The sequence below is a fragment of the Psittacula echo genome, assembly GCF_963264785.1.
Source record: "Psittacula echo genome assembly, chromosome: 4".
In the NCBI taxonomy this organism is placed as follows: domain Eukaryota; kingdom Metazoa; phylum Chordata; class Aves; order Psittaciformes; family Psittacidae; genus Psittacula; species Psittacula echo.
In genome coordinates this window covers 47,331,175-47,357,243 of record NC_137738.1, presented here as the reverse complement: position 1 = coordinate 47,357,243, position 26,069 = coordinate 47,331,175, and the positions used below count along the sequence as shown (strand labels likewise).

General features: G+C 38.5%; 1 protein-coding gene across 14 annotated transcripts; it reads right to left on the bottom strand.

Moving 5' to 3' along the window:
• BCLAF1 (BCL2 associated transcription factor 1) lies at window positions 1-25,805 on the bottom strand. Of its 14 annotated transcripts, none has more exons than XM_080616766.1 (15): window positions 25,214-25,801; window positions 19,728-19,866; window positions 18,601-18,674; window positions 18,048-18,093; window positions 16,426-16,549; window positions 14,663-15,568; window positions 12,537-13,208; window positions 12,257-12,426; window positions 9,451-9,556; window positions 8,464-8,548; window positions 7,582-7,757; window positions 6,281-6,461; window positions 2,553-2,699; window positions 729-938; window positions 1-580 (listed from the first exon to the last, which is right to left on the bottom strand). In XM_080616766.1, exons 5-15 carry the CDS (start codon window positions 16,527-16,529, stop codon window positions 575-577), a joined length of 2,763 nt encoding a protein of 920 aa, XP_080472892.1. In that variant the 5' UTR covers window positions 16,530-16,549; window positions 18,048-18,093; window positions 18,601-18,674; window positions 19,728-19,866; window positions 25,214-25,801; the 3' UTR covers window positions 1-574. The 14 variants fall into 14 exon arrangements, 13 of the variants coding, with proteins under 13 accessions (XP_080472892.1, XP_080472894.1, XP_080472886.1 ...); XM_080616768.1 differs by lacking the exon at window positions 25,214-25,801 and adding an exon at window positions 24,775-25,021; XM_080616760.1 differs by lacking the exon at window positions 19,728-19,866.
• Between the last annotated feature and the right edge of the window lie 264 nt (window positions 25,806-26,069).

The window sequence follows — 26,069 nt, the reverse complement described above, 5'->3', positions numbered from 1 at the left end:
TTATCTTGTTTTACCTTCTGAGAGATTTTTGTGATGAGTTTTTTTGGCTTTTTTTTTTGCACAACTGTCTGTACTTATGCTATGACTGGATAACTACCCTTAAACACACTACTTATAAAGAGGCAACACAGAAGTAGTAATCAGTTTATAAAAAATGCTGCTCCAAGATTTCAGGTGTGCAGAGCTGTAAGTTTACTTCAGAATAAAACACAGACATAGAGGAGAATCAAAACGTTTAGAGTTGTACTGGACCATGTATTTGGACAAAGCAGAATTACACTGCATATAACAAACAGTAAAATTTCTTAAAAGTTGTTACAAATATTTTACTTTCTACCTGTACGATCATTAACATAGTTTACTATATCAAGATTTTTTTTCCTAAAGGCTTAAAACAAAAACAATCCCTCTAAACTACTTTCCAACAGTAAAATTTAAGTAAAACGCTTACATTCATTTGACAAAAAAAAAAAAACAAACAAAAACAAAAAAACAAACGAAATCAAAAAACATATTAAAAATGTTGGGTGGGTGGTGCAAGAGCTGCTCTTTCAGCTACAACTTTCTTCTAGGGTTATTCCTGTTGAAAGAAAGAAAACAGTCTTGTAAAATGTTAATAACCCAAACTCCAAAACCTTTTAACATGACCTGCCCCCCCCCATACACACACAATTACCTGAGAGACTGCAAGATAAACTGTCTAATCTGCAATTCACTAAACTGTTTACCTTTTCCTCTTTGCGTCTATCCTTTTCTTCATTATTCTCAAGTGTTTCTTCTTCATCTTCCACAATTCCATCCCCTTGGTATTTGTCATGTGTCCACTTCGGACTGCTACCTGACTTTTTGAAGTTAAAACGCCCTCTGCCACGCTGGAAAGTACCACGGCCTCTTCCTCTTTTGGCCCAATAATCCACACCATCGTCTCTGTCATCATGCTACAGTAATATCAGACAAAGAACAAAGTTAGAATACCTCTTAAATGTACACCTTAAATGTTAGTATTCTATTATTAAATTTATACTATACATAGAAAACAAACAAAAAAAACACAATTAAGAGAGCTTTTTAACAGTTCAGATCATAATAAATTGTTTTAAGAGCCCTTATTAACTGTGGACCTACTCAAATGTTTGTGAGTACCAAATCAGCTATTTGTCACTTCAGTAAGAATAAAGTAACTAGCTTTGAGAATAAAGTATTTGTGATTTTAAAGAAGGAAGCCCTAGGAATGTGCTAGGATTTCTTATTTTTACTTCAAAGCAGAGACAGAATTCTTTATACTTATTAAAGGAGGGTAACTGAAGGCAGTTTTCAGAAACCCTGCTTCACCTGTGCAACACAGGGAAAACGAAGTTTAAACTGTTTAAATCTGACATTAACAACAGCTGAGTTTCTTTGGTTCATTAGCTTAAATTTTGTTATCTTGCTACCACATATAAGCTTACATAGTTTGGTTAATCTTCTGACAATCATCCCATGCACTGCATGAACATTACCGACAATTATTTCATGTGAAAAAGGTTTATATTTAGAAGAGTGAGGTACACTTGCTTCAACATCTGCTCTTTTTACTTGTGATTTGGAAAGAAATCTGAACTATTAAACACATACCACACCTATATAAAGCAGTTTATTAATAATTACGTGTTAAGAAAAGTTAATGGGTGGCTTTTTATTAAAAACACATTTTTAGGTATAAGAAAAATTTTAATAGCTACAATTACTTGTTCTAGCTATCACAGAATTTCTGAATTAACAGATTATCAGATTTTTCTGGCTACAGACCAGAAATGTTTATATAAATGTGGGGAAATGGTGGAGAACTCTTTGTACAAACACCCAAATTGTGACTGCATTATTTCTTGGATTAACTGTTAATATATGTGACAAGGTATAATGCTTTAGGAGAAGGTCTAATCTTCCTTACTTAACTTTTTTCCATAGTGAAACAATATCCTTAGAAATTTGCACTGTTAAGGAAATCACTGGAACAGAAGCTACCTGTTCAGCATACTACACTACTTACTGAGTGGTTACATCAGCAGTCCTTCTTTCATAATCCAGATGGGGGAAAATGCAAAATAAGGTGATTTTATGGCTATCACACTACTCAATAACAGAAGGACTGCTACTAACAGAGTCAGCCTACATACATCCACAAACATTGTCAGATTTTCTTGATCTTCCACTATTGCAGACTTCCAGACAAAGGTAAGACAAAACCTGAATGCCATACAGACATAAATCCAGGAAAACACAGCACAAGTCTTTTCCCTTCAAAATTAAGTGTAGCAATTTTAGTCTGAATCTGCCTTCTTCCCCAATCACTGATGAAGGTTTTGGACATGAATTCTGTGTCAGGCCTCAGTTACTGCCACAACCTGCTGTGAAACAACACAAAAGCTGCAGAACCAGGCACTCTCAACAACCCCGCTATCCTCACATTTATGTAACTGAAGTCCCTGTCTGTACATGCATGCTACTTCTACACTTGTAGAAAGTTTGAAAAAACAAAAGCATGCATAAGGTATTGAGTTCTCCACACCCACCAAGAAGTATTTCTTGCTTTTTGGGGTATATTCAGGATCCCATTCCTCTTCCTTCGGTCTCTTCTGAAAAGTAGTATTTGAGTTGCTGGGACCAGTATTTGTTCCAGCAAAGACTCCTCTGGCTCTTCCTCTGCCCCTAATTCGAAACTGATTAACCAAGATATCATTTAATCCATTTACAAAAAAACACAAAGAAGAGTTCATGTTCTCTATTACTGAAAATAGCTTTCTGTGCTTAATTACAGTAACTGCAAGTGTAAAACCATTTTCAATTTGGTATGTTACCTTAATCTATTCATGCATTCACTTTGAAATAATGATTCTATTCAACTTAATTGAAACGTATGAGTTCTTGACATAAATTGACCCACAACCACCAAAATGAAATTTCCTTTGACTGCTGGTAAACCAGTGTGTTGCAACAAAGGGTCAGAAGAAGCTTCTGAAGCTGTTCACAGACAAAAACAAACAGAAAAACTAGATTGAAAAAGGGAGAATACTGTCAGGGGAAAAGAAATGTAATTTATGGAGTCAGTCGTATTGGTTATGAGGAAGTGACTTTAGAATACATACAAACATTGCAGCTTTCAAATAAATATATCCACTTTGTGTTACTCATTTTCAACATTCAGAAATGTACGTTAGGCAAATAATATTTCAAAGGAACAATTTCTTTATTACAATTAACAGTATGTACTATACAGAGCAGAAACGCTTGAAGTGAAAAATAGTGTCCTAACCTTTATAATGAATGAATTAAGAGGACTTCAAAATGATACACTTAAAAGTCTTACAGCAACAAAGAAAATACTCAACTCAGAATACACCGAGCAACATATACACTTCCCTCAGCGTGTATATTTTTAAGCTGGTAGGAAACAGTAACTGAGAGTTTATATCCTCCATTCAAGGAGAGAACAAAGGTTATGTTGGGAAGATAGATCGCTAAAACCTGCAGTTCCTACAGAACACCATTTCCATAAACAGTCTACTTAACAGACAGAACTGGAGCTTCAGAGTAACTTTACAAAAATATGACTGGAAATTAACTTCATTTATTAAAAATAAGTAGTTCCATAATGCTCCAGCACTTCTACTACTAAATTTATGCTGGACAGTTTTAAAAGTACTCTGAAATCAAAGATGCTAAAAGAAAAAAAAAAAAATTATATCAATCTGTAAAAGGCTCGTGAGACCTACCAAAAAATGGTGGAGTGGGGAGGGTGGGAGAGGGAGAGGGGAAGTGTGTAAGAAACAAAACACCCAAAACCCTGCTTAGATAATCAGCTGGAAAGTGGCAGACTATCACCAAAAAGAAAATGCCACCTGTGCAAGAGAGGAAATGCTACATGCTTTATTTTTAATAGCTTTGGAAACTTTACAAATCAGGGCACAACAAGAAGTATCACACTAGGGGGGGTGGGGGAAAGATGTAGAGATGAAATTGGCAGGATTTTAAAAATAAGGAGAGATGAGCATTTCCTGGTGTTAGGTCCTATGATCAGATTTCCCTTCAAGGAAAATACCTACAGCTTTCTTCAACACTGTGTTGACACACTCCTCCCCACCAGCTCATGTTTCAGGCAAAGAACTACAGGATGTAAAATCTACTATGGTGTTATATTTACGGGCTTACTTACTGCAAAGACCATCACAAAAAAAAGTATATTTTATATAGGAAAACTCCTTTTATACAGAAAAAAGAATTCTTTAGGAGCTGGATACTAACGGCAGTGCCATTAGAAGATTCTACTTATTTCTGTGTTCCTGCTTTAAAACTATTTATGTTTTATATATAAAAAACCTAGAATTAAATACTATAAATCTAGCAGCATTAGTGCAAAAACCTTTGCAGATTTAACATGAAATTGACAGTTTAGCTTAAAGTCTCCTCCATCAACCAATCTATCTCTCCCCAGTATATCAAGGCTTTCTGCTTTGGGAAGGATTCACAACCAGAACATTTTATCTACTCCAAAGGCAAAGCAGTATTTACTGGAATGCAGCCACTCTTAGCCTAAACTACAAATTCCTGCACTAGCTAGTCTGTATATTTCAATACTACCCAGCCTGTATCCCTGAAGAGAACATCCGAGTAACTCAACAGGTTGGCCTACTTAAGATTCTCCTGTCCAGGCACAGTTTGTTCAATAAGCTTATGTGTGACCATGTATTCCCCATTAGGGAACATTAACCAGTTATTGCATAGTCAGAACTGGCAGTCACCACTAGTTAAATTAGGAGTCTATTAAATTTCCAATTCACATCTACTTAAATTTCATGTAAAGTAGCATCTTTTTCACAATGCATACAATCTGGGTTTTACAAAGCAGTAAGGCTTCCACCAATTATGAATTTTCTGACAGGAGAGGGGTTTTAAGCTCTACGTTGTTTAACTCAGTGCCACTAGCTCATATACCTACAGGCTATTCTGATACTGTCCTATTTGATGCCTACCTACACCATGCAAGGATTTATACATTTACACCACACAGATGCTCCTTAGCATAATTATATTGAAAAAAAAATAACAAGATGGGAAGAAATGCTGCATTTTTAATGTTAGAAATTTTGAATGTTTAATTTTCTTCTAAGTAGCTGAAGCTTTTTAGCTGGAAGATTCAAACCCTAACTCAAGCATTGCACACCCCACATGCATTTCAGAAACCCTCGTGTGTAGTTCGAAAGTTTTTACACTACTACAAACAATTCAATGTATATTTATAGCTGTCAATGCCTTTTAGTATTATCTAGTGTTAATTATAAGCTACATGAAGGAAATACTACGAAAGTATAAAATTGCTCCTACCCATTATGTAAGTCTATTTGGCAGATTTCCCACCACCCAAACACTGAACTTTTTTTTTTTTAATTTGTTTTGGTTTTCTAAGGGCTTTTATTTCTTGCGTGTGAGCTATTTTGTATGTGTGTTTTGGTTTGGGGTTGGCTGGGTTTTTTTTGGTGTGGGTTTGGTATTTTTAGGTTGGGTTGGTTTTTTGTTTTGTTAAGTGTTCCTTACCTTTTCAAGGCCTCCTTTATTGAATCCTAGTCTTCCTTAGTACTCTCACATTTCTCAGTTAAATATCAGTAATTACGTTAATATGGAAGTTTTAACATTAAGATTTTTCTTAAGACTGTGTGGTCAATGTGTTACTTTCCAAATCACAATGCTAAAACACATTCCAGAGCTAAATTAATGAGCTTTCATGCTCACTGTTGCTACTCCAGACCAAAGAAACACTGGGGAAAAAAAAAAAAAACAAACAACCCACAAGTATACCATCTCCTCTCCTCAATACAGCTGTTTCAAAGTTGATGTACATTTTTAAATATGTACCATTCTCTACTTAACACGTTGCAGGCATCACAGACAAAGGAGGGCAAAACCAAACAAAGTGACATGGAAAGTGACAGAAGCTGCATGGAGTTAAGAGGTAACAGATCACAGGATTTCCTATTTACAGAAAGGTAATTTTTCAGATCCTGTTAGGAAACAACATAATTATTAAAGAGCAAGGAAGAAGCAAGACGTAATTTTTCCCACCCTTAGCTAGGGTCTCTAGTGGCATGCTAATGTATTTGCACACCAATTAACTGCTATTGGGCAGTGCTGGGGGAAAAATAACCAACCCAAACAACTCCCCAGGTTTGGTATACCACATAAAGGAATTCAAGAATCACGACTATGAAACCAGTCTAGCCTAGATAAGAATAAGAGAGCAACTTACAAAGGTGCCTCTTGGCCTGTTAACTCCTGCAAAACCAGAGTATTCTTTTTGTTCGTGGTGGGTTTTGAACTCTTCATCCCTTTCTTTCTTGCAATCCTTTTCTTCTCGAGAGCTGGATGAGGAAGAAGATGGGGAGGAAGATGGGGAGGACCGAGCACGGTCTTGATCTCTTTTTTGTTTACTGAAAAATAAAAAGATACACTGTGTGCTATTTTAAAAGTACTAGATAGTCTGTAACATGCTATACTAAAACAGGTCTCTTTTATGAAAAACTATCCCCCTTCTGGTTATAAAAATCATATATGTTATGTACTTCAGGCATTAAGCTGCAGTATAGTTCCACTTTCCAGCCTCCTCTTAATACATTCAAATACACTAAATGTGTCTTATTGCTAGTGAGTTGGAAAGCAGCAGTCTGCAAACTGCAATACAGCTTTTCTAGGTTTTGATGCCATGGAGAGATTTTGTTACTTTTAAGATTTGCCTTTCTTCTGAGGCAAAAAAACAGAAGTTGAAGGCAGTTTTACAGTAACTTTACACAGTTCAGTTTGCACAATTGAGAAGATACGGTGTGGGCTTCCCTACATAGATGGCTGTAGGGAATTAGCCAGTGGAAGATAATGTGGATACCAAAGTCAGAAAGTAAATGGGAAACAGAAAGCATAAGTAAAAATTCATTGTATATTCAGTACAAAGCAGGGGAAAACATTCCCACAGCAAAACTTTTACTAACCCCATAGTGGTACTAATTTGACCCGAATTACAAGATTTTAATATTCTATTCAAAAGAAGGTCATACCTGAAGTAACTCTTACCACTGCTACACAGTATCCACTGAGATATGCTAACATTTTTTTCTTAAGAAGAGCCCACTGGCTTTAGATAAAAATCGTAATTCCCCTTCTCACCCATATTAAAACTTAAGTATCAGTAAGATTCTCATACTCTGGGTGTTATGAGTTGAAAAAGTGCGGAATCAAGCATAACGAACCAAAGTTCTTACACAAACTGTTTATAGAAATGTACTGCATTGAAGTCCAACCTCCTGATGTAGCCTGGATAATAGGACAGATTAATTTGTCATTTTTTTTTCAGTGTTAGCTTGCTATTCCAAAGTTTTTGTCCTCATCCACCATAAGCCGTGTAAAAGACAGATAATACATATTTGCTGTAAAACAAATAATTTTAATTGTTTAAATTTAAATGTTCCATTATACATTGAAAATTGAAAGCAATTAAGCTTACAATTACAAAAGGCTAATTAGAAGCTAAAAACCTATAAACGGACTTCAAATATTTACCTGTCATCTTTGTAAGATTTGTAATCCTTGTAATCTTTGGGAGTTTTCTCCTGCTTTCTTGACCCACTGGATTCCCTGGAACCCTTTGAGTCTCCTCGTTCTTTACTTCGCTCTTTTCTACGTCGGTCAATGTCATGCCGAAGATCAGCAGAATCGCACCTTAATTTTTTATCTCCCTGTAAACAAATATGTATTTTGGAACAAAATTTTAAAATAAAACATCCAGAAGAAGAGCTGAAAAGGCAAGTTGTGCATCTATTTTCAAAAAAGCAAGATAGAATTTACCTATTTTTCAACAAACTCTTCAGCAGACAAACTGACTCTAAGTGAATGCCTTTTACATGCAATGGCTAGATCTAAAAAAAGAACAGCTAAGAATTTCAGTTTCAAACAAGCACTCCCATCAAGCCAATGGCATATCTGTTTTTTCATGCAGACAGACCATAATACATGGTTTAGGAGAATGTTCAAGTATTAATTTCTTCTGGTGAATTGATTTAACACAGTACAAGTGCCTTTGTAATTCAACCATACTACATCATCACCTCAGTGCTTCCCCCCAGCCCTTTCTATTCCTTGTTCTTTGGCAGCTTAGCGCCACAAAAATGATCAAGTTATGTCCAAGAAGAAAGGTGGAAGAAGACTTGACCTTACATGCCACATTATCAATATAGCAAAATCATGCTACATAAACTGGCTTCTTGGTAACAAGTTCTATTCAAAGGAAGAAAAAAAAATGTTCTAAATGCAAGACAATAAAGACAATAAATAAAAATTATTTTTGCATTTTTATACACAAACACCAAGTTGAAGTTCAGATTTAAAGGGAAACGAAATACATTAAGTTTAGAAATACAGATGGGACTTTTACTTTGAACCTACTTTTTGACTTTCTTCTTTAAAGACTCTCTCTTCACCTGTTAAACGGGTATGCTTCCTCAGGGTACTTGGAGAGATGTCAATCCTCCTAAATGTAAAATAAAAACAGCGTCTTGCCATGTGTGTATGTGACTGTTAATGGCCTCAGACATTTCTTTTCCACAGAAAACTGAGAAACAAGCCATTTTTGCCATAGAACAAACTTTTTGCCACCATCAGAATAAAAAAAGGAGACTAAAAACTAAAAACTTTGGTTCTGCTTTGTGTAAAATATGCTAAACACACAAACAGGCATTTTGATTTTTCACATTTTCAGTACAGCTTTGAAGATGCAAGAAACGTTTAACCAGTTATTTCAAAAGATCAGTGTATGCAGCCAGTTGAGGCTCCCACAGCTGACATCAACACTACGATAACTTGCTGTAAAGTCAAAAATACTTAACCATTAAGGAAACTTGTGAAGTTGGATACTGAATATGGAGATAACATATCCTCACATGCAACACAAATGTAGTACACTGCATCATAAAGCATGTTCAGAAACTACATCTGCATGCCTACCTTCTTATCTTTCAGGCTCTCAAGAGTTTTCAAAAAAACTGCTGTAAATTAACACACAAAAAAACCTAAAGTAGTATGAGATGGAACATTTCACACTGAAGAATAAAAGATGCACGTACAGAGCTTCTTTTCATCTTCAAGACATATGCCCCTCAATTTGAGCACTGCATGCGAGAAAAGTAAATATATCCCAAATGAGATACACAGGTAGAGAAGACATCTGCTACAAAGCCACAGATGAATTCAGACTTGGCTCACACGAGTTCTTTTATGGAAGGGGGTGTTGGTGGGGTTTTCTGACATTTGTATTTACACAGAAATTGACACATTACTCCATAAGGATTAGAAAAATTATTTTAGGTTCCCAAAAGAAATAATAGCAGACATTATCTGAAACACAAAACATCCATGTATGGAGTTAACATATACCTATGTATTTCTGGGCTCTTTTGCCGAGTGCAGTGTTCTTCAGTAGCTTTTTGATATGCAGTGAACCTCTCATTTAGGGTCATTCCAGCTGACTTGAAGTATTGCTCTGTTGGTTACAATAGAAAAAATACTGTTTCATTAGTTTAATTCAACTGACATGTATTTTACTCCTGACAAAGGCAAGTAGCAGGCAAGAAACAAAGTATTTTCAATAAATTTATCAGGACAAGCAAATGTGGTGTTTTCCCTATTTTTTACACATTCTGGAACCCAAACAAAGTAACAGTGCACAGCACCATTGCAAGTCTACTTATAACTATGCCATGACTGTATCACATCTAATTCAAGCTAATTTACAGATTAAACTTGCATTTTCAATAACATTTTTCTTTAATGAAAGAGAAAGGAGCAATTTCTTAACAATAATACTTTGTCCATAAGAGAAAATGAAGTTATTTTGAGTCATGAATACTTGCAGTAAGTACAGTTTACTATTCATCTCATCTTTAACTTGAGTGTTTTCTCTCAATTAATGCTTAAGAAATACATGCGTCAATAACTACACGAATGATCTAACAAGTCATTTCTTATAGGAATATAACTTCTTAATTTGAAGCTGTTATGATAAACAAACCAAAACAATTAACACACCTATATGTAAATAAATTCATTTAAGCATCTGGCATCTTGGCAAACTTGATAACTTCTGACAAATTTTCTCCTTCCTTCAGACACAGTTAAATTAGCAACAGCAAAACTCTGTTTCTAAACCAGCTCAACAAATGTGTTTAAATGTAATATAGAAATACATAAAGTCATGAGCTATGAAATGTTACATATGAAGCAAGCTATCTGCTTAACAGGTCAACATACATCTGTATCAACTTACCGCCCGGCATCCAGTATTTTCTCATAACCAACCATTAAAACTTGAAACGGCCACTACAAGGGTAGTGCCTCAATCATAATTCCACCAAACACAGGAATTTGAGCTAGCAACTCTGTTTTTATGCCATTTTTGCCAGGAAGACAGAAGGTTCAACTTTGCCTGTTTGGCATCTGTATCTTTCAACAGCTATTTTACTTTTGTAACATGGATTTTGCCATTTCAAAACACATTCCAGGACCTAGTTACAATGAAAAAGAAAACATCACTGGGCATTTTCAGCTCTGCATTAATAAAGAGCTGTTCAGACGGGTCGCATCACACCAACAATGAACATTACTTCCATTTGTCAAGAGTTACTAAAATCTGATCATAGACCACAGCAAATTTGAAACTTAAAGAGAAGTTCTGCTTTCAAAAACAACTGTAACTGTACATATTCTAATAACTTTGACCAGACAGGGTGTTAAGCTGTTACATTTACCAGGTATTTAACATATAAGAGTTTACAGAAAAACAGTCTATACTGTGATCAGCATGTATGAGTTTCAGGAAAATTACTTCACCTACAGCCTACATATGTACCATATAAGCAAAGACTTACAGAAACTCTCATTGGATTGAGCCTTAAAATCTCCTTACATCAGTAAAACAGACGCTTTCAAAACAAACTCTAAAGAGGTGTCCCAATAAGATTTTTTTTTCTCCACCTAATACCTTATCATAATCTATCGTTGCTATTACTTTCTTCTTTATAAGTAATTCAAAATGCAGGAGATCATGTGACCTTAGTAATCTGAATTTTGCCAACAAAATGAGGCTTTCACTGGAATCTTAGCATGCGAATCTTTGCGATTTTGAAAGCTAAAGCATCTTAAAAAAAAATTCTTAGAGACAGATATGCTGAAACTGGTCACTTAAATAAGTCTCTTCACATTCCCTCTTTGTATGATGATATGGCAAAATTATTTTCACCATCAAGTTCTTCTGTTATTATGCCAGTACATTAAACACAAGAACAAGACAACAGCCCAGTGAAATAAAGTAAATACTAAGGGGAAAAAAGCATTTAAGGAACTCTCCAGACACCCTCACTAAATTTTAAGGAATTGTCAGTCTTTCCCATCAGAAAACTTTGACAAAATATGAGCCCTAAAGGAAACAGATCCACTCTGATGGTCTGGGTTTTGGGGTTAGGTTCAGGGGCTTTTCTGATGATGGTGGTGGTTGGCTGAGGGTTTTTTTGAGTTGCTTATACTAAGCAGCAGCCACTACTAATAAATCACAAATTAATTAGCGTATAATTCATTTTATGGAGGTTTATTTAGCCACTGCCAAGTTCCAGTAAGTGAAATCCCTGGCTCCAGCACTACAATATTGTCAAAAAGGAATAAAATTAAATGTCATACCGTATTTTAGTACCACTTACAGCACAATTTTTCTTAAATCTGATTGAGATAAAAAACCCGTTCTATTAAGAATCTGGTAATGACCTCTAGAGTGCTCCAAAATGAATGCCATTGTACTAACAGCGCAAAAGACACCTGTCAATCCACACTACACCACTTAATATAAAGTTGTATGTAGAGCCACTAAAATAAAACTGAAGACTGATGTAGTATGTTTAACATACACTGTGAATATTCAAATCTCATATGCTACTTAGCTCAAAAACTTATCCAGAAATACTGTATAAACACTATTATGCCTCTATACAGCTTGTTGTGTTTTCTAGGAAGGTTTTAATACTAGCTTCTGCAGCAATTATTTTTTTAATTATTTTTACATGTACCTCAAAAGGAAGAAAATCTGACTACATCAACATTAAAAGACTGCTGAAATCTTCCTGTACTAGAGATAGCAAACAGGCTTAAATGAAGTTGTCAGACATGTATTTGGCACAACAAACTGAACACATACCTTTGACATGATGAACCAACGACACAATGTGCTGAATAAATGACTCTGATGTGCTTTTGCTGGCCTGTGGCAACTTAATGTGGTCAAAGATGGATCGGAACTCTTGCTCCTTCTTGACGGAATGGACAAGTGTGCTAGCAAGCAGCCTGTCTTTAGTCAAGGAAGCAGGTCTAAATGCATCAACAAGAGAGAAACACATAAAAAGAAACCACTAGTTTAAATAAAGATGAATGACACTGCAGGCAGGTGGAGAACCACACTGTAAAGTGGAATAATTTACCTATTGGAATCATCAAGAGGTACCGGTGCCATTTTGAGTTTAACTTCAGGACGATGGGAGTCACTGGCTATCATTTTGATCCTAAGTGGGCTCTCCTCTCTGAAGGTGGATTTTTCTCTCGCATCCAGATTCTTGTGTAGAGGGGGACTGTAATCAAAGAGTTCTTTGAGCTTTTCAGACTTTACCTGCTCAGGTGACTGAGTTTCTTTCTTCATCATTTGTCTCTCAGAACTCTTGTCTTCTTCCTTGTGCTTATCTTTTGTTGCGCTAGGCCTTTCCACTACATAGCCAGTCTCCTTAGGCTTATAATTTTTCTCATCTCTAAATCCATCGTTCTCTCTATTGCCCTTGATTGGTATTTTAGATTTGTATTTGGCTCCTTCCTCCTCAGCATTCCGGTGAGATGCAGTAGGAAAATTTTTACCCTGATCTGCCAGGACAGACTTTCTGAACTGTCTGTAATCCTCTGTCTCCTCAGTGTCCTCCCCTTCAGAGTCATTAAACTTTTCTTTCCCAGGCTCTTTATCAACGAAAAAATCTAAAGCTTCCTGTTCCTCCCATTCCCTTTCTCCCTCTGTCCTCCCTTTTTCTGATCCTCTTTCCTTCTGGGCCTCCTTCTCCCTGGTATTACCCCTATCAAGCAGGTATACTCTAGACTCTTCATCTGTGTACCTGTGGATAGCAAAGAAGAGACTGGTAACTCTGGATTGCATTCATTCCAGTTCACTTGCATTCCTCTTTAGTGTCAATCCCACACCAAGAAGGAGAAAATATATTCCTCTGAGCAACTCAACTTCAGCATGCAACACTTCACACACCGCTAAAACTGTGCTCAGTGTCATCTATGTACTACTGGAGGCATCTGAAGAATATAAAGCCTTTCTGCAGAACACACAGAAACTCTCTGCTTGATTTTATAAAAAAAGCTAGTGGTTTGTTCTTTCTTAATAATTTTCTCTTACAGCAGTCATTTTTTTCCATCAAATTCAAACAAAATGCAGTAATTTAGCCTGCAATTCTTTTTGTACTTCTTTTAGTGCAAAAGTTAAAGGAATACCATTTTTAAAAAAGTGAATTATTTTCAAGATCCTGCACATTTCTAAAAGAATTTCAAAGTCTGACAGAGGCTTAATGCATTCACTATATTGTGCATAAGCAAGGAACCTTTAGAAGGCAGCTCTCCTAAGCACAGAAGCACACCAATTAACTAGTTCAGCCACTATACACTATTTTCACATGAGTCTTAATACATTCACTGACTCCCGCACATCTAACCAAGAGGAAGTAATATTTTTGATCTCCTAAGCAATATATTTTTACATAATAAATCACTGAACAAATTCATTTAAAAACCTACAATCAAATCTATATAGCAGACACAGCTTTGCTCTGCAATTCATTTTACGAGAAATCCACTGAGGTACAAGTCACATTAGAAAGGAACTGTAATGTCAGTAAGATTCTTACAACTTTCAAAAATTACTACTGTATCAAACATTTTAAGAGCAAGTTGAAGAATTTTATGGTAACTGGAAAATATACACTGAATTTTAAATATGTCAATTCTTTCACCTGAGTGGTATTTCTTGGAACATAATTCTAAGACCTACCCTTTTCCATAAGAAATACAAGTCAAGGTCTCAAAGTTGCACCACACAATTAGCAATCAATGCTGTTTATGTTAACAAAGAAATCATTGTACCACATCTGCATTTTTAGACTTCCAAAAAATTTGCACTTCAAACTACACAAAGCATTAAAATTTTAAAATACTTGAACAGAATTCTTTATCAAAAAAGCAAGTCTGATGCACACACTACTCCAATTAAGATTTTTCTTAACAGTAAATGGAGCATAAGAAAATACACTGTAAAGGAAAAGCACAAACCAGTTTTTCCTCAAAGATACATATCCCTATCTCCACTAGCTGACAGCCAAGAATTTGAAGCATCTTATGAGGAAAAGGCATGTTTCTAGCTAAATTCCAGCCAGATTAAAATTAGTAATATTTATTCCACTGTATTCCTTCCATATTGTGTTTTCCAAAGCACAGTGATGACCTTGCCTAAACTCTACGACAGGGAGCACTTTAAAAGGCAACATTAGGCTTATAATTTAATTCTTACCTTTTCATAAACTTTCCACCTTTTGCAGTTTCCTGATCACCACCCTCAGGATAAAATGACCGTGCTCGAGCCTCCTCACGTGGAGCACTCTGTGATGGGATTGTCTTTGCAGGGCTTCTCCTCGAAGGGATATGATGCAGTGGGCTATTCTGAGAAGGACTATAACGGCTAGAACCATTTCCAAGAGAACCAGAGCCAGACCTCTCAGGACTATGTTGAATGGAATGGGAATGCTGAGGTGTGTCCTTTGCTGAGTGGGCTGTACTAAGCAAAGGGGCATCAGAGCAAGATGAACTCTGACTAGGTGGGGTGGCAATTGAAGGACTATGGGGTGACCTTGGACTGTTATCATATGCTGAAAGGCCAGGCCAAATGTCGCCAGAAGCTGCTGATGATTTGTTAAAATCGTCAAGAGACTCTGATGGGTCATGTTCAAATGTATCTTTCTGTTCATCTTGTGATTTATTTTTCAAGGGGCTATCTTGCAAAGGAGCCCCTTCAGTTTTCTTTGCCTGCTTTTCCAGAGACGCGCGTCTTTTGGAAGAGACAGGTGATTTGCTGTATGGGGATGAAGAACGAGATGAAGAGGACCTTGGGGACCTGGAAGATCTGTAAGAGCGACGAGATCTGCTCCGGGATCTCTGAGAAGACACAGACCTTCGTTTTGGACTTCTGGAACGTGAACGGCCACGCCTAGGACTTCGGGAGTGTCTTCGGTTCCAGACAGGCCTATAACCTCCACGATGGTATCTACCACCTCCTCCTTGATAATACCCTCTACCTCTTCCTCTGTAACCATAGGGACGTCTCATTCCTCTAGTATTTCTGTAATCTCTGCGATAATCTCTAGAATAAACACGATCCCTGCTGCGAGATCGTGAGTATGTCCTTGACCGAGACCTAGAACTAAAATTAAAAAGCAAACATTAATATCTGACAATTGGAGAGTTAAAAAAGAAAAAGCACCTTGACACTAAATGCTACATTTCTCAAATGCAAACAGAATGGTAAAGGAAGCGGACTAACAGTCTTAAGGTAACTTCTACAATCTATTTATTATTTGTCTCAAAGGATTATAATAAATGAATAAATGTATCTATCCTTCTAAGGACTGTGAAACTTAGACTTCAGCAACTAAGACATTACTAGCCTCAGTGGCCTGCTCTGCCATTTTATCAGAGATTATCATCACTCTGGAGCACGGCATTCAGTTCCTCAACCATCACAATTCACAGCCTGGAACATGAAGTTACATGACTGCTTGTTTAATATGCCAGACTGTGGACAGCAGCTGAGGCAGCAGTAAACATTCAATTCAGCCACTGCTTTTACGGAAGATGATAATGTCCACTAGTAAGAAAGATGAGGAAAAGGCTGGAGGCAACTGAGAAGGCAAGGTACAGCAAAGTCTATCTGCTGAAGCCTTAAGTTCTCCAGATCTGAAAAGCTGCATGAGAAATACAAAACAAATCACAGTGAAAAATATTAGAGAAAGAAAACAGGAAGTAAGAAGGAAGAATCAAAAAACCCACAAATCATGAAGAAACATTAGCATTCTGAAATTATCTTGAGATACAGGAAAAGAGAATAAACAGCCAAGTATTAAACAAAGTAATTGAAATTACAGTCAAAGCAGAATTTATCTACCGCCTAAAATGAAGTAAAATCCCAGGCTCACTTTTGCCACAGCATGATGCAAAGTAATTTCCAGACAACAACTAATACACTAAACCATCTTTCCATGCAGCAAGACATTAACTTACCTGTATCTCTTTTTTCTAGAATGTGATCTGGATCTTGACCTAGAGCTGGAATGAGATCTGGACTTTGATCTTGAAGAATGTGATCTAGAGTTAGATCGACCCATTTTTCCCAGTAGATATACTCCTTACCAGAAGAAAGGGCAGTGAGGGGAGGGGGTGGAAAAAGGGAAGCAACTATTTAGAGTACACGTAAATCACAAATGAACAAAATTTTTATATCCTAAAATGAGGTTAGAAAGAGATATAACATTTCCTAAACCAAAGAACTTTGAAGAAAATATGAACACATGGAAAGCTCAACCACATTGTAAACAATTTAACATAGCTACAGTCTATGTGGTTTGTCTGAAAAGATAAAAGTGTAACAGTAAAAGGTTTTCTAGATTTAATTGCAAACTGATCCTGTAGGAGAGGAAGCAACATAAAAACCCCAACATTTCTGCAAATTGAGGCAAGAAATAACAAGTCTGGACAATCACGTTTTTATATATTTTAAACAAAATCCTTGCTGTTTGCATTGCTTATAGTTTCCTTGCATTTCCAATGCACTGATCTTTCTCTGAGAGGCCTTCACAATCCTCTAAAATGTACCTCTTATATAAGAAAAAAAAAAAAAAAAAAGAAAAAAGCCTTGAAGTATTCTGTACAGCACTTGTTGGTTTGAGCCAGGGATATTATTTCTCTTAACCACACATACTAAAGCTAATCACTCTGATCCGATTTTCCACCAGTCAATATGCCCACCCTCCATCTTTCTAGGTTAACTTCGCTTTTTGAACTACATGTAAAAAGAAGTTTCTAACAGCTACTTCGATAACATGGCTTGCTACAGAACTCGACACTTTTCAGCTCAAATTAAGCTATTAAAACTACAATTGATTATAAAGCAATGAGTCTTAAAAGAAAATAAACTCATAATTTCTTCTTATGTACAGTCAAAGTATTTAGAATTAGTGCTAACCATAAAAACATACAAACCTTTTCATTTTCAGATCAGTGATTAAAAATGCCCAATTTAATTAATAAAAATCTTTGACCCATTACCATTTTCTTTTGAAATTGCTCAGCTTAAAAAAGCAAATTAAAAAAGCAGTCACATTAGACAACCTGAATATAAACTGTGAATAAGTGACTACACAATTTCAGGCCTTCGTATGCTTAGCACCTCTAATCATCATAATTTCGTAATAATTAAAAATGAGAAAACCAAACATTCAGGTTTTGTATTGCAAACAGGCATGAAAGCCTAAAATCACTGTGTTGAGCTTTTATTTTCAACGCAATAAGCACTTTCTGTCACAAGGTACTTTACATAATTGAAATATCACCCAGGTAACAAGAAATATTATATAAAGACAAATAAACAGCACTGGATCTTAAAGTTTAAAAAAAAAAAAATATCAGAGATTTTAGAAACCTGTAAGAGAACCCAAAATAAGCAAGCAGATCAATCTGTCCCCTATCAACTGGTCCTTCCTGCCCCAGATGACTTTCGCCATCACAGTAGCACAAGAGTTTGCATAGCCCCAAAGAGACGTAACCTCATCTGAAACTAACCCAGCAAAAAAGTCAACTTTAACCTAAACTATCTTTCCATTTAACTAAGAAAAAGAAATATTTACCTCAGAGAAGAGTAAGATGTTGAATGCTGTCTTTTACTGGCTCCTTCTATTAAAAAGCAAATTTGCATAACCTGTACTCAGAAGATGGTTTCTAATTCATTGTGTTCAATTAAACTCACAGAAGATGGCTTATAATCTCTTACGGTTATCTACTCATACGCAAGGCAAATGTAAAGGCTTTAAACTGTTGTAAGACATGAGCATATCAATTTTCCAAGTGCTACGAAAAACAGGTTTTTTGCTATTACAAGTAATTTTCAGGCCAAACTTCAGATGTACAGTAAGTTTATAATACAATCCAATCTTATCTTAAAGGAAAATTGTTTGATTTTCCTTGTATTGAACAATAATATTTATACATCTGCATTCTACATTTGACAAATATGTACATACTGTAATAGTTGACCTTTACAAGAGATAAGGTAATTTCAGAAAGTTTTATATATTGTAGTGTCTTACCACAATCACAGATTTTAAGAAAACAAAATCAATTCTCATTTTAAATGGTTGGGTACAATCAGAAAATTTCAAAATACAATTAAGTTAATCTTACCTCAAACCCTCTGTTGGCGCCAATGAAGCAATTATTTCAAAACTCTCTATTTGTGCTTTCAGCAATATTGCTCCCTATAGAACATATAAAAAAGAGACTGTCAAAGACATGAATTTTTACTAAAGGGCAGGTACTACCTTTTGCTTACATGGGTTAATCTGTTTATCATTAAAAGACAACACATGAATTGGCAAATTTACTCCTGGACTCCGGGAAGCTCCATGTTAAGTAAGACTGGAGCAGTTCAAGAGCTAGCCACCGCCAAGGGGCAAATCCTACTCCCCTTCCATACACGATCACTCCTCCTTCGGCCTCGCTTACACGGCTGTACTACACATTATCCTCACCTCCATAACAGCCCTGACACCCTTCAGGTACTTCAGTGCGCAAGCTCTTGACACCCAGAAATCACTTTCATACGGCTAAGTTATAGAATTGGCCTAATGAAGGGCCAAACAAGTGCCAGAGCTGGATTATGGGGGAAAGAATAGCACACAGCCAGAAGGAGGGAGCAAAAAGGACAGTGGCAAACTGTTAGAGCAGTTGGAACTCTTAACATCCAGCTTCACAATAACTGGAGCTATTTTTTTTGAGGAGGAAAAAAAAGGAAAATGAAAAAAAGTGATGAGGACTTAGGACAACAGTGCAAGCTTTATCTTTAGGTTTCTTTTGCAACATTTATACTGTTATACCTTCCTGTGTGAAATGTGTACTTAAATAACCAACAACTCCTTTAAAAAGCAGTTCTTTCACCTGTATACAGGAACAGAGCATAACTGTAATAATGAAGCTAGTCTCAAATGTACAAACTTTTCACTAGCCTCAACTTTTTATTACCTCAAAGCCTTAAGACTATGCATACATTTGTAGCCTCACTCAGCATAAAGCAAACTTTCCAATTCCAGTAAAGCAACTCAGAATTTTGTTCCAGCTCAATACAGATGAGAAGGATCTCCCAGAAATGCTTCAAGTCAACAATTTCTTCATTAAAGCCAAAGCTGCAAGGCATCCACTGCTCCTAAGTGACACTTTCACACTTGTTTATAGATGCTTTCAATGTTTTCTTAATCTAAAAGAAGAAATGTAGCACTTGTGTTCATAAACACTGCTTTCAAAAGTCCACTTACCATTCACTAGTAGTGACCAAGATATTTCCAATTTCTACAAAACATATGCCTTAATAAGATTAAGTTTTTACTTCTCATCATCAGCAAGCATGAGTCTCTGAAGGAGCACAGTAGTGTATCGGACCATTTCAGATCTTGTCTAGACAAAAGGTGAGATGGTATTAGCTAGCAAAGGTTAATTAAGGCATTCAGAAGTCTAGTACAGAAAAAGTAACATAAACTTCAGCTAAATAGTAGAAGTTCAGTCTGAAATTTTAAATCATCTCTACTTCTGACTTTTAAAAACAATCTGTTGGTGTTAGCTGAAATCTAAACTCCTAATTTAGACAAGTCTTTAGATCTTGGGGATCTATAACAAGATAGTTACTTCACTTTTAAAACCTCTAGGCAAAAGACAGGAACTTAAACTACCACAGTTTAACCTCTGTCAGTCAGTTCTGCAGTTTCAGGAATCTTTTCCATCAACTGGCAAAGGCAAGAAGTAGCCACACTTTCGTTGTGGGTTTTTTTTCCCTTCAGCAGCCATTGGATACACCACATCCAACACTGGCAGTTAGAATATATTCACCACCCTTCTCACTAATTTTCCCCTCCCCCCCTTACAGACAAGTATGCATATAACATTAAAAAAAAAAAAAAAAAAAAAGCTTTGAACAGAAAACATTAACTATTGAATAAAAAAATTCAACTACTTGCAGCTTTTATTTCCATTTAATTGAAATAGGTAAAAGCTTGACATACAAAACCCCCTTTTCCAAACTCTCATATTTAGGAATAAAAATTAAAAGACTACACAGCTGCTTTTCAAATAAAGATTTGTCTATGTAAACGTTCTCACAACATGCAAAAATCTAAAATTTTTTTAACCTCTATTAAAATTAATTTAGAAAATAATGGCACACATAGAAATACATAGGGATACAGTTCCTTTATAACAGTAAGTTTCTACATGCTTCATTTTCACAAAAAAAAAAAAATACACATTCTTTTGAAAGCATCACAACTACAAAATACTGTTTCATGGTGTCAAACAAAACGACCTACAGCCTCCTTCTGTAGGCTCTCATGCTTACTGTCCGTCTGTAGTGGCTACACCATGTCAAGTAAGGGCACAAGTGGTAAAGGGCAATGAAAAAAAAGATGACATCACTACCACTGAGTATTTTTGAAAGACGACCATGACCTCCAGGAACATGGGTCTATGTCTGAAACACCACATGCTTTTCCGCAACACAAGCTGCTTTTCCCTGTGCTTTCTGCCCTAAGCGTGTGAAAGGCTTTTCCCATATTTAGGGCTTGGCTCTCAACCACTTAACTCCTGTGTTAGAAAATCTGGGTATCATAGAGGAAGCTGCTGTAGCTCCATGTTACTTTAAACCAGAATAAGATGGCACTCCTAGTTTAAATTAACAATCCCACCTGTCTTATCCTTTGTTTCCTCCCATCCTTGATTATGATCTCCCTTATGCCAGGGCAAGTATTTCTGCAGCCACACAGTACGTTAGAAAAATACATGGACCACCTGGATTAGCTTCAATACAAATGATTTTTCTGATATAGTTTATGACACAGTCCCAGAAATGCTTGGGCCAAGACAGGGAAGCTGCAATAGCATCCAGACAGGACTGCTTCTTTTGCCAGCACTGCAGTCTTAGCTTCCTTGAAACTAGCCTGGTGAAGCCACCAGCAGCAACTTGGAAAATAAGCTTTTTATCATTACTTACAAGTAGCTTAAAAACAAAACAAAAACCCAAGAACAAACACCAACAACACACACCACCTCCTCCTCTGTGCCCAAAGAACCAAACCTTAACACGGAAACCTAGACTTTATTAAGAAATGAGTAGTCCATTACCTGTCAGACAGTGAATCACATCACGACCAAAGAGAGTCAAGGTAAGTTTCTTAATGACATATTATCAAAACCTTTGGGTGCCTTTAATAAGGCTCAGACAACAAGTGTAACAAAAAACAAAACCAGCAAACAAAATACACAATAGAAGAAGGCTTATCCCATCACAAGCAACACAATGAGAAAGTTAATGTCACTGCTAGCATTTGCTATGTTCAAAAGAAAAATGAAGACAAAGAAAACTGCTTCAAATTCCTTTTAAACATTATTTTTAAGAGTCCTTTTTACAAAGTTTTCTCAGAGTACACAGACCACAGATGCAACTTATCTGTTAAGCTATTTTAAAAGTTTTACAACACATGGAAGTTTCTGAAGACATTTCAGCACAGTCATACCCATTTACACTAGCAAAACACTGCTTTCTCTTAGCTTCATTATTTTAGCTATCCCTCATAGTTATTTAGTAGTCTACATTACTCTTGCTTGAGCATTACTTGAAAGCTGTCAGAAAGATTTAAATCAAAATCTTGTTAAAGTAATTCACAAGCTGTTGCCAAAATGCATTTTCATTCAAAGATTCAGGCTTCAAAAGCAACAAGGATTACACAATCAAGACAAAACAAAAGGGGATAGAACAGTCTTCACGAAATCCTCACAGAATTTGAATATTCTCTCATAAAACACCTATGGAATTAAAGAAAGTCAGTCTGATTGAAACAGTAGTGTAAGACATCTATTGAGTGCTTGTACATCTGCTATACTTTTTCATTCACCCGTTATATCCCCCCACTTTTTTTAAAAGCATTACAAACTTAATAGTGGCATACCACAAACAGAATAGAATGCATTTTGTTAGTGACTGCAAACCCATGCTATTCAGATCATCAGTAACTGAGAATCCCACAGATACTAAAACGCCATAGCAAAATATGCCCAAACTATCTTGGAATCTACAAATAAGACCTGGGAAGTGTATTTCCTCTCTTATTTTATATTCTTGCTATTTATTATCTTCATAATACCTACACAGTTACAAAGACAAAACAGACCCATTTAAGAATTACAGCATGAAAAGTCAACTGGAACAGTAAAATAGAAAAGGCCTTTTTTCCTCCATTCATTTCTTTATAGAAAACAATATAAAATATTTGCAAATTAAGTCAAAACCCAGCATCTTAGTAGTAGTGAAATCAGCTCTGCAAAACCATCACATAATTGTTAGCTGCTCTTTTATGTAATACCAGTGGCAAACAGAAGCATGTTTCTCCTCTAACTAAAACCACAGAAATCAAAGTGACTATTTCTAAGGATTTTGTCAATACAAAAAAAGGAGTTAGCATGCTTTTGGATACACATTGTTTTGGGTTGCCATTCTTGTAATTTTTTGTTTTAAACACAGTGTTTTCAACTGCCCTTCACACACAGTTTCCACAATCTCTTGCAACAAACTATGAGCATGCTGCAGGAAAGGCTATCTTCCCTCCCTCATCTGTTCCAAGACCGATAGTCATATAGGTGCTTGGTGAGATGGGGCAGTCGAGAAGAAAATTACTCTCACTACTCTGGACAGAAAGACAAAGCTCACTCTTCAGCCACATCACCTCCCATATCCCATTTACCACAAGGCTGCATGGAGGCCAGTGCCAGCACAATGAACAAGACAGCAATGCACTTTTTCAGAATACCTGTGGGAGAAACGCTCACACAGATAAATCGAATACAGCTGTAATCCAAAGACTTACTTTCTTCAGTAGTCTCCCTCACCTATCTCCACTATTTGTAAACAAACCCAAATGTTCTCTGGCATTCCTCAAAACCCTATGCCACAATTTCTCCTTGACAACCAGCCTGAATCTAATCCATCCAAATACATACGCCAGAGCTTCAAAGAACAGCTCCATGCTGACCCTTCTTGAATTCCTACAATCACTCCAAGTCTTCTGCATCCCCAATGGCAACAGGCCCTTCCCCATGGTACATGCTTCCCCCTACTTCCCCCAATAAGGATTCCCTCAACCACAGCCTTCACATGAGGAACTGTTCCATGCAGTCAGGCCCACTAAAGCCTTGCTCAAGCCATGGGCCCAGTACTCAGAAAAGAGGCAGTCCTGCCCCAGGTACTGATATATGTAACACATTAAACCTCTTCCTGCCATTCAGCACAGCCTGTCACTCAACATCAAAAGGGATGAGTAGGAAGAAGCAATTCCTTCTCTACCTTCCACAACAAACTGCATGGAGTGCAACTTGCAGCCAGAGCCTTTACCTTCATATTTCCTTCACTTTCGTCTAAAGCTATGAGATTATCAGAGAGGAGAAAGATGAGAAAGGAGGAGAAAGACAACAGCTAGACAGCATTTTCCTGGAACCCCACACTCTTTGATCAAGCCTTCCCACACTGAGAACAACTATTCTAAGGGACATTTTCATATACTTGTAATAAACCAAACATTACTCAAGCAGTGACTACTTGCAGTGTCAAGAACTCCTTTGTTTTCCATGCCCCCACGTCCTTCTGTAGTAAAATTTAATCGCTAGTGTTGTGGTATCTCCGAGATAAATAAATGACAAGTTGTACTGACTTGGTAAAGGATCACCATGACACACAAAAACAGAATCTGATTTTTAAAAGAAAATTAGAGGCAAAAAAGTAGGGGGTTTACAAAGCAAACGAAAAATAAAGGACAAGATCCTGGGAAGGTTGTATACTACAGTACACTCAACACCGCGAACACAATAGCCCCTTTCGGCAAGCGGCATAAAACCCACTCCAGCTCCTCACCGGCTATGCAGGCATTTCTAAACAACAAGGTTAAGGAGCAGGGAGGCAACCCGGAGCACATCATTAAAGGCACAAGCGCCTGAACCGCAGTCATGCCCGAAGGGAAGTTCCTCCAACGAGCGTATAAAGGCTGATCCAGGACTGGGAAGCATCCTTTCACCCCAGTGCCGCTTCCCTCCCGAAGTCACACCCGCGAGCTTAACGGGGAGGTTTTGTTCCCATAACCATCGCCGCACGGCGATCTCCTCAGGCCTGTCTCCCACAGGGAGGACGGAAAGGCTGCCAACCCAGGCCGGCCGCGGTGGAGGCCCAGCGGGCCAGGCCGCACCTTCCACCTCCCCCCTCCCGCGCCCGGCTTCCAGAAGCGGCGAACCAGCCGCACGGCTGGGTCCCGTCACCCCTTCCCTCTCTACCTTCGCTCCCCAGGGCGCCGTCCAGGCAGATGGAGGAGCGACACCGGCTCGACCCGACTCCCGCAGGAGGCGGCAGCGGCAGCCGCGTCAGGGCGGTGTCGGCGGCCGCAAGGGGCCCCTCCCCGGGGCAGCGGTTGTGCCCGTCGCCCCGGGGACTGGCGCGGCCACCACAGGAGAAGGAATGGCGGGGTGGGGGAACGGGACGCCGAAGATAATGGCTGCGGAGCGCCGAGGTCACGCGGCGGGGAAGGGCGGGATGGCGCGCAGGCACCGCGCGGCACAGGGGGAGGGGAGGCGGGAGGCGCGGCCGCGCGGGGGGCGCGACAAGGGGGTGGGTAAACTGCTTCCTCCGCCATCTCTCCCCAGCTCGGCCGCTGCTACGCACACCACCGTCCCGCAAAACCTCCCGGCGGCCCCGTCACCTCTGCCCCTTCCTCACCTGTCGGACGGCACTACCGGCGGTCCCGCTCCCTTATCGCAGCTCGGCGGCCATTTCCCGTCCCACCGGAGAAAAAGACACGGGGCCCAAAGGGAAAAAGGAAAATCCACCATAGAGCGGGAGGTGGGCTGCCGCCGCGGGGTCGTCACTTCCGCCCCAGGCGGGAAAACACAGGCACCCCTCACCGCCCCAGCGCCATCTTGGTTTTGGGTAGCTGTCCGCAAGGAAGATGGCGGCACACCGTGCTGATACTAGACGGCAGGTAGCCTCCTTCCCCTCCCCCCCCCGTGCCCGTGTCCCGTGGTGAGCAGAAGCGCCTTGCCCCACGTTCCGCCCCGCGGCTGCGCGCTCCGTTCCCCTCCAGCTGCAACTCGACTATCCCACAGCGCCACGAGTAAAGCTGTCGTCTTTTACTTTCTACCTCCCCCATCAAAGAGTGATCCGAGGGGTCGGGCCCCCGGCCACGGCCCGGTTACCTGTGGGTTGGAGTGCGCGTCCATCCACGAGAGCTGCTTGGGCGGGTCTGTCTGCACGGCGGGGCGCAGCGGGCGGACCACCGTCCAGCGGCATTGGCGCCAGGTGCTCCCTCGCGGCAGGAAGGAGAGCGCGTAACTGCGGCGCTTTACTGCAGCCGATTTTGCGGCAGATGTGCGCGAATCGCCCGGGTGCAGCACAGCAGCCGGGAGCAGCGCACTCGGGGTTGCTGTAGCACCGAGAAAGGGCAGCGGAGGGCTGTGGTCCGTCTGGTGCACAAAGCTGTTGTGCCGGCTGAGAAGTACGACACTCAAGCTAGGGCTTGAGTAACACGGAGTGACGCTGCTCAAATTTTACACAGCTGATTTATTTTTTAAAGGTT

Excerpts from the sequence above, each read along its gene's own strand:
- BCLAF1 (XM_080616766.1), bottom strand. The coding sequence starts at position 16,529 with ATGGGTCGATCTAACTCTAGATCACATTCTTCAAGATCAAAGTCCAGA. Across the intron at positions 13,209-14,662 it reads GGTGGAAAGTTTATGAAAAG|GTACACAGATGAAGAGTCTA; the intron begins GTAAGAATTAAA and ends TGCTATCCACAG. Across the intron at positions 12,427-12,536 it reads CCTCTTGATGATTCCAATAG|ACCTGCTTCCTTGACTAAAG; the intron begins GTAAATTATTCC and ends TGATGCATTTAG.